General features: G+C 44.1%; 1 protein-coding gene across 1 annotated transcript in view; it reads right to left on the bottom strand.

Annotated features, from left to right (window-relative positions):
* The window catches only part of LOC119348938 (coilin-like), an 8,709-nt gene extending 4,775 nt beyond the window's left edge, over positions 1 to 3,934 (bottom strand). The window contains exons 1-6 of the mRNA XM_037616942.1: positions 3,681 to 3,934; positions 3,421 to 3,485; positions 2,533 to 2,805; positions 2,137 to 2,316; positions 1,408 to 1,474; positions 728 to 796 (exon numbers count right to left, since the gene is read on the bottom strand). Of these exons, the coding sequence (XP_037472839.1) occupies positions 728 to 796; positions 1,408 to 1,474; positions 2,137 to 2,316; positions 2,533 to 2,805; positions 3,421 to 3,485; positions 3,681 to 3,887 (861 nt within the window). The 5' untranslated portion in view covers positions 3,888 to 3,934. The remainder of the gene's footprint in view (positions 1 to 727; positions 797 to 1,407; positions 1,475 to 2,136; positions 2,317 to 2,532; positions 2,806 to 3,420; positions 3,486 to 3,680) is intronic.
* Positions 3,935 to 9,213: the final 5,279 nt, after the last annotated feature.

The following is a 9,213-nucleotide window of genomic DNA, read 5'->3' as shown; positions in this document are numbered from 1 at the left end:
GCCCATTTCACAGCCGCCACGATTGCCGCGATTCCTCCTGTTGCCTTTGTCTCGGCTGCCACCAGCCGTCCCCATGGGTGAGGTCTCCGTGGCTCGGCTGCATGGCGCAATTTAGGATCGGGATGGGTGAGACAGGATGATCTCGAAGAGCAGCGCCACTGGGAGAAGGTGGGTCTCGCACGGGAGAGCGAAGCTGGATAGGCTAGCGAGCTGTGTCCGGGAGAGACTGGAATCTGGGTGATAAAGTGGGGATGAGAGGGGAGAGAAGCCATCACCAGACGATTGGGTTCAGAGGATGAATGAAGCATTCGGAAGTAACATGAGTTACAGAATGCTCGTAAAGTAGTACAACCATAAATCAATAATGAACCCTACTACGGATTCTTAGACAATGATTGCCTTACCAGTCTACAGGTTCAAACTCTTGTGAGACTCTAATATCAACTCACCGACTGTCTTCTTGAGTCTTGGAAAAGGTAGAATTTAAGGAAAGAGCGTGGCTTGATTTGAAAAGGTCCACATGTGGATGTGATTAGTGAGATTATTTAAACATCTACTTAAACAACTTATCTCTTTGTCTGACACTGATCCAACAAAGATTGTCAGTGGCAGTGATTCACAAATCTGCAGTGCTATCCGAATTCCTACCCAACATGCCCTAGTAATAAGGATATAAAAGATACCATGTGAAGCCAAAAGAGAACACAAAAAATAGTTAACAAAATACCTCTTTCAGCTTTTCTTTCTCTAGCTTCCTAAGTTGCCTTTTGATTTTCTTACGACGAGCACTTCGACTCTGACAGGACAAAACAAAGACAAAAATACATGTGATAATTAACCAAAATGCAGAGGCAGAAAAACTGTTACATCATAGCTTCTGTTTCAAAATTTTAGTATGCCCGTTATTAGCATATCAAAGAGGAGCTAAAGGAGCATGATCCAGTCCTATCTGTTGTCTTATCAAAGCCAAAAGATTAAATCAAATTAAGAGAAGGAAATACAACTCCATCTAAATCTCTAGGCAATTTAAATATCTTATCTTACAAGTAGCATCTGCTGTACATATTTATTTTATACTAAATGAAAAGTGCAGTAGAATATATTGGAAAAAATTGAGTAGGTCTATTTTGGCCAAGAACAGATACTTACTATTACTACGTTTAGCGATGCAATGCCCAACCTGGCCATAAGATTATTATTATTATTTACAATGATCCGTCATTGCGGTATCTTTAGATCAGTTTTGAGAACTTTGGGTCTCATAACGTACTATAGATACATGATAATGTTTACCAACTATAAGAAACATGAAAGTTGATGAGGAAAATATTTACAGCACAAATAAACTAACAGAGATAGAGCCAATCACTGAATTTCTCTAAAAGCAGAAATGCAGATTACACAAACCGTTTTAGGAATTTGAGTTGTCTGCCCAGCCACCTCAGTTTCGCAACTCAACTCGGTCTTATTGCACCTGAAAATGTTCCAAGATTAGTTTTTTGCAAAGATATAACAGAAAAAGAATGACACTAATTCTAAGATACTCCAGCGTGAACAATATGAAAAGACTGCAAAGGAGTCCATAAGTCTTATTGTATCATGATACTACCTATTTTTTTACCAGAATTACTGTTAATATATGTAGATACCACCTATTAAAAACGAACTAGGACGTACTTTGTATTAATGCTCACATTCTGTTGTACATATATAACTAGAAACAAAAATAAAAATAACTGCCATTACAAAAAGGCAAAAACAGTCTTTAAGATGGTGTAACAGAGATAAATGCTGAATCATTAGAAAATGCCATGTTCAAAAAGCTTCTTGCAGTTTATGCAAACATAATGACATGTCATCACTATCTCTTGGTGACATAAACATAAGGGACAATGGAACTCCGTACACCTTTAATGCACAAAAGATTATAGCATTCGAGTATATCCAAAGTATGTTGTGGTGATATACTCGATATGCTATAAGCATGTAATTTAAACCAATTTAGCACCATTTACTAGTGGTGATTTTATTGCCTGGATTGGTACTTCGCTGTCCATGATCCTTGGTAGTGCCACTACCAGGAAGAAGAAAACTTGTTTATCGGATGGGGTGGAAAGAAGAAACTTAATATATTACCTGTCAGGTTTTTGCTTTCCATCCAACTCAACAGTACATTCAGTTTGAATATCAGCCTTCTTTTCTTCAATACCAATAGTGGACGGCTTCGACTCTTTGGAACCATGAGATCCCTGATCTTGGCAAATGTCATCTACCTTGCTGCACCCGATGTGTTTTGCCTTCTTCAGTTTCTTTCTCCTGCATCACCAGATGTAGCAGAATCACTTGAACAGAACAGAACGCAACACGGGATAGGAGAAGCAAGCAGCCATGAAACCAGATGTGATCTAAATGGTTGTGTAATCATCAACTTCTTCAGTTTCTTTTACTGTTATGACTTATGAAAATACAGACTGAGTGGTAATCCTTAATTTTGCAAACAGGACAAAAAAATATGGTAACAAACGAGGATACCTTGAGCTCTCAGGTATTTTTGCATCTTCATCTTTTCGTTTCCTCTTCGAGCTTGTATGCCCATTTTCTAGATCGTGGTCGGATGTTACCTTTTCTTCAGGCTGATGATCACAATGCACCTCTTCTTCTTGATGCTTACTAGAGTCAATTTGATACTCAATTGCAAGGATTTTATCCTCAGTCGGAAGCGGACGCATTTCTACTTTCTCGGGATCTTCAATACAGTGTACATCATCATGGTGTACCATTCTCTTGCAAGCTTTCTGTTGAACCCTGCAATTGTTGTAAATAACATCATTTCCACAATTTACACGCATGGTTGTATTGAAACTGGAATACTAGATGGAAAAGATTTTTTTTCCTAGCCAAGTACAGGTGTAAACGGAAATTGTTCACCACAAATTTCCTCACCATCCCCATATAAGTATACAACTCAACATGCCAGTGGAAACCCGACATGCTACATCCAAAAACACAGGAGAGTTCTCCTACGGAATGCCATCATTCATGTGAAACTCTAGCTCTTCAAAGGAAACATAATTTACTTATATCATGCCGAACACTTGAAGCATCGTTTATATGGGGATAACTGCCATGCAGATGTCTCGTATGTTCACAGCCCACTCAATCTTGGACATATGAGATTTGACCCGGGATGATAATCCGTCTGGGCTTTCATCTTTCCAGAGGAAAATGGCAGATACACACTACAACGAAACGTAGCATGCGCACCCAGTGAATCTGACATGGGTGTTCTGCATAGCCACAAGCCCACACCCCATGGATTCCCCCAAAATCGGAACACAGAGATCCAGACGCCACAATGTTACATCGGAGACCACATTAGATTCAACGAGAGTACAAAAAAATCAATCCTCGACCGAATACCTTATGATATCCTTGTCCCTGAAGATACAGGTCGACTCGAAAGGCGGCACGGCGAATCCATCCATCTGCGCAGAGAGACAATCCATCAATTCCTAGTACAGAAGCTAAGAATCGACAAAAATAGAAGGGGAAAATCCACAAGAATCTAAGAACTGCCCGGAACCCTCGGGCATTCGTGTACGGGGAGTCCCCGACTGAGAGCCCCATGCGTCATACAAAATGTAGAAGGGTGAAGGGGAGGAGGGAGGAGAGCGTCCCACCGTCAAGACGACGCCGCCGGGGCAGGAGCGGTGGAGGCGGAAGCGGGCGGCCACGTGGGCGGCGAGGTCGGCGACGGTGGCGAGCTCGGGCCGGAGGAGGAGCCAGCAGCGCCGGAGGTCCCTCTGCGCCCGCCGGAGAAGGCGGGCCTTGTCGAACACGAGCCGGAGCCTGACCGGCGACGGCGACGGCGCCGGCGGCGTCGCCATTGGCGGTGCGGGGGGGAGGGGGATTTGGGGGTTTCGCTGGGTGGAGAGACTGGTGGAGGCCGTAAAACCCTGGCTCGGTCCGCAGGACGCACCGTGGCGGTATTTTAGGGCCGCTTTTTTTTAGACCTTTCATAGACCATTTGCAAATATTTAAAAACTATAAATAGAAAAAACACATGATTGATATGTTCATGTGCCATGCTGTAAAAAAAGTCATGTATCATAAGATTCTACAGGATTTGAAAAATCAGGAACTTTTACTGTCCGCTTTTCGTGATGGTTATTTTGGGGGACTGGAGAGATACAGAGAGATGGGACGAATGTGTATTGATTTTCTTAATGAAAAAACAAAATGAGATTTGAGCTTATGTTCAAATTCCCATGGAGTGGGGATGTAGAAATAGATTCTGTAGAAATTCAGTAGTCCACCCCTGTGATCTAGGAAAATTTCTTTAAGAATCAAATTTTCTAAAGAGGGCCCTTGAATAGAAGATCTAGCAAGATCATTGGTGATAGAAAAAAGTACAAAATCTAAGAATTTAAAGAAACATTCACTGGTTCCCCCCTCACCATGCACGCACCATGGCCTGGTAGTACATGGGCCACATCATTACAAGTATTTATGTTATTGCAGTTGTAGAGGCTTTTGGGGTGACCAATAACGTCTTGATATTTTTATTGGTATGATCCACACCAAGTGCTAGGGTCTACGCGCCACGTCCCGACATCAAGCTGCGCTAGGCATTGGCGGATCTAGGGGTGGGGTCATGGGGGGCCATGGCCCCCATACACAAATTACAAAATCTATTTAACTAGTGCAATGTATGTCCATCATACTAAATTTGGTGTAGTGTAGTATATACTAGAAGACGACGCACGCTTTGCCGCGTTGTTTCCCTAACATTTGTTTGTTCATGTCTTTGTTCTTGATGGTGTCCTCTTCCTCCTCTTCCTCTTCCTACATTTTATGAATTAGAGCAATAATTTGCATATGCTAAATTCAATATTTATAAAATAGTGTATGTAGTGGCATGACTTGTAATGCCTAATCAACTCCCTTGCAAAATACTTAATTGCACTCTCATCGTAATAATACATTTTTCAAACCAATGAATAAGCAACGACTTAACTGGAGCGGCAATTCAAGAATAATGCTAAATTCCATCGGCGGATAAGAAAGGATGCAATTTGTACTGCTACCTGGTCTTATTCTTATCATGATAACTACCTCTATCAAACCCACTAAAAAAAATGTATTGGTGCTCTTTCCAAGCAACACCGAGTCAAACTTGTGTTGAGAGGCGCCTTGAAGGCTTCGACAGTAACACAATTCCTCTAGTGTCAGTTTTATATAAGTTCAGTGTACTTTGCACGTGCAAACAGCTACATAAAAGTTGAGTTAAAAGAAATTGTGAACACCAAATTGTAATGGATATAGAAACCGAGCCATGGGTAAAAAACAAAAAAGCATTTTGCTTTCATAGTAGTTCAGTAGCGGGTGATAGAGTAAGCATGATGTATAATTATACTCCAAATACAAAAGACTGGAAATGGATGGAGACCGGGATGGACGTCACAAGAGAAGGCTTAACTTGCATTTTAATTAGGTGATACGCATGTTTGTTTTGTTGAAATTCAACTGTCTTGCCAGAAGAATGCACAACAAATATTGTCGGATTTACTATAGTAAGAGAACTGAACCTGTGATAGTTACTATCGATACTACCAAACAAGGAAGAAGATAAACATCAGCAACTTGATAAGGGGAGTAATTTGAGGAATTGATGACTCGGCCCGGCCTTTTTTATGGCTATAAGATGCTTGTTTTGTTGATAGAAGTTTCAGAATCATAATGCAAGGAATATATAATTATCCTGCCCACAAACTGGAAATAACATGCACATCACTTGGTCATTCCGCTAAGTACCTCTCCAGCATCATATCTCTTCATCCAAGCAATAGCACATCATTTCTAGTAACAATCAATGAATCCAAACTACCACATATGATCAGAAAATATAGGTGAATAAGGTATGACTTCATCTTTGATTCCGCTTGGCTCTAGCAGAATTTTTGGTGGTGTCTGATGACATAAAAGTGCAATTTTAGTATCAACTATTTTAATTTTTCTTGCAGCAGTACAATATTGGGATTTTTTTCATGCATTGCCGAAAAAATATCTACAAATATTGCATATTAATCACAATACTTGCATGTAATTTGTCTGCTATGCTCATTTTATTCTGCGATAAGTTGCTATAAGAGCAACATAATTCATTGTCTTGGTAAGCCATCGTAGATATTAGAGAGAAGTAGTCATACCTGTAAAAGAAAAGGTGGATATGGATGAAGTGCGGAATCTGTCAAGGGTGATCTTATCAAGTCGCTCTGAACATGAACGACAAGCCGTCTAACCTGCACCTAATCAGGCACACTAAAGAATAACTAATCAGAACTCTATTCACTGCTTGGACAGACTCACGAGGGCTCAAGCAACCAAAACAGAACAAATCAAGCTAACTAGGCGGCCACACCATACAAAGAGAAAACGATCCGTCGCACCAAACGAAGCCTAAGCCAAAGAAAAACCCGCTTCCTAACACGATTGCCTCTTTATCTTTATATAGATAGATTCTATCAGCATGTAGCTCTCAATCTCTCCATCATCTCCCTTTCAATCTCTCCCATCTCTCTTTCAATCTCTCAGCACCCAGGCAAGCATCAGACACGCACCTGTGCAGCCCCAGCACGGGTGTGCGCCGCTGTAGCTCCCACACAACCGCTGGTCCATCGTGCCGTTTCTTCACACCACCAGCCCACCTCTCACCGCGCTCCCGCCGGGTGCCCGCCGCGGCTCACCACACATCACCCCCAGCCATGGCACCTCCTACGGCGGTCAAGCTTGCCCCTGTCGCCGCATCCCCTCAATTTCTTTGCCTTCGGCTCTCTCGCCTGTGTTTCCCACGAGTACAGAATACTCTAAACCAGTTTTTTTTAAGGGGTAACATACTCTAGACCCACATGTCATTGGGAATGGGTCATACGTGTTGGGAAGGAAGGATAACAACGTGGGCCCACGTCTTCCAAAGCCCACGACTAACCGGGGAGCTTCCTTTCAAGGGGGCTTAGAGTTTGTAGGGATTTTGTCCTAGCCATTTTAACGAAGTTCAAGAAAGCGTTAGGCGTTAATTATGCGTCTGGCCACCTACTTGCGCTTTGCTAGCTTAGGCGTGATTAGACGCAATTAGGCGTTTCGTATACAATTATACAGAGACGGGACAAAGAGTGTTTTGCTGTCTAAAATAGTGCTAGAATGTAAACCGGAGTATAATTATAACCTTGTGCTCTCTCCTACAAACTATGACATAGCAGCACGCCAGCAGCATTAGCACAATTGCACAAGCAATAGAAGCAACAACAGCTACTAGCACTGCTAGCAGTAACTACTAAGCACTAACTAGTAGCAGGCAACAGCTAGCAACAGCGAAACTAACACTGTAGTAGCAAAAAAACAGTAGTACATGTTACAACAGCTAGAGCATAAACAACGGCAGTACATCAATATCTAGGCTCTAGAGAGCATCAACAGCAGCAGTACATCAACATCTAGGCTCTAGAGAGCATCAACAACAGCAGTACATCAACATCTAGACTCTAGAGAGCATCAACAGCAGCAGTTCATCTACATCTAGACTCTAGAGAGCATCAACAGCGCCAACACTTTCAGCCACCAACAGCACCAACGCTTTTCCTGGCGCACAGGGGCAAAGCGAGGCGTTGAGCCAATGCCTTGCGCCCAGGCGCGCCTTCTTGAACTTTGCATTTTAATCTTGTTCATTGTTGCCCCACATTTTTAAATCCTAGATCCGCCACTGGCGCTAGGGTGTATGCCTTTTGCGTCGTTGGGGGTGTTGGCGACGGCGGCCCAGGGCGGTCCTTTTGTTTCCCGTTTGTTTGACATGCGTTGCGCTGCTATGTAGACCTTTCTGCTCGCGCATCGAAACTTTGCTATATGTTCACGGTCTTTTTTTCATATTTTAGAACTCTTGTAAATCATAAATACCTCATTCTTAAGGTCGGGCAATCACCTTCATTCTAAAAAAACATATTGATCTTTAGTAAAGGAGAATAAATAACATTGCTTTGTCCGATTTAAAGAATTTTCGTAGGAATCTACTATTTCTAAATAGTTAATCCTCACTAACTCTAATTTTCTTAACAGGTGGCCTTCCACCTTATCAAGCGTGTCATGTCAGCGTCCACTAACATTATTTTCCAGTCTCATGCAAAAATACATGCATACTCTTTGTTCACACACAGGGCAAGTAGGAAACATTTCTACATTAAAAAAATAGTAGTAGCTTTAGATTTAGATTTCTTCGTGTATAATTCAAGGTGCAAGGATTTGTTTCTACTATAGAAATTCTATAGGAATTTTAACATCCACTCAAACCTATATCCTATATACTTAAGAGATTCATCCCCACTACAAGTATTTATTCGACATGCAAGCTATCCAATTCAGCAATCTGCCATATCAGCAACTTTCAATATGCATGATGCCACATCAAACGTCCCGCTACTGGTGTACAGAAAGGACCAAAGCACAACGTTTTGTTAGGCCAACTCCACCGCATGACCCCAAACGGACGTCTGGTTTGGCCGGATTTTGTTCGTTTGGGGTAGAAAAACAGACATGCATGTCCGCATGCGGTCGTCCCACCATCGAGGCGCCCACCGCAGCCAACCCAACCCAAAATATGTCCGGATGTATTCTGCTTTAGACATTTCATCGAACACTTCACGGACGGCTGCCGGCGGCATCGACGAGGAGGACCGGCGTTGTCCGGATTCGCCGCACTCGTGCCCAGGTCGTGCCCCGCCGGCCGCCATCAGCCGCGGCCGCCTCGCCGCAGCCCACGCGCTCGCACACGGCAGCGGCCCATGCACGCGAACACGGCGGCTGGCTAGCTAGCTAGCAAGCAGGCACGCGAATGCGGCGGCTGGTGGCTAGCTAGCAAGGACGCGAACCCCTAGCACGCCCGTGCTCCCGTCGCTCGCCGCGACGTCCGTGCGGTGCCATGCTTCGGCCGAAGCGCTCCTCGCCTCGCCGCGCCTGCCCGCGCCCTCGCCTCGCCGCGTCCTCGCCGCGCCTCCCCGCCTCGCGCTCACCCCGCCTTGCCGCGCCCGCCTCGCCGCCGGCCTCACGCTCGCCCCGCGCACGCCGCCCACCGCCGCGCCCCCTGGTCCAGCCGTCGCGCTCGCCGCCGCGCCCCCTGGTCCAGCCGTCGCGCTCGCCGCCGCGCCCTGCACTGCGCCGCCGTCA

This window comes from Triticum dicoccoides, chromosome 1B, assembly GCF_002162155.2.
Source record: "Triticum dicoccoides isolate Atlit2015 ecotype Zavitan chromosome 1B, WEW_v2.0, whole genome shotgun sequence".
Classification (NCBI taxonomy): domain Eukaryota; kingdom Viridiplantae; phylum Streptophyta; class Magnoliopsida; order Poales; family Poaceae; genus Triticum; species Triticum dicoccoides.
Note: the sequence above shows the minus strand (reverse complement) of the source record. Positions and strands in the feature narration are given on the sequence as shown.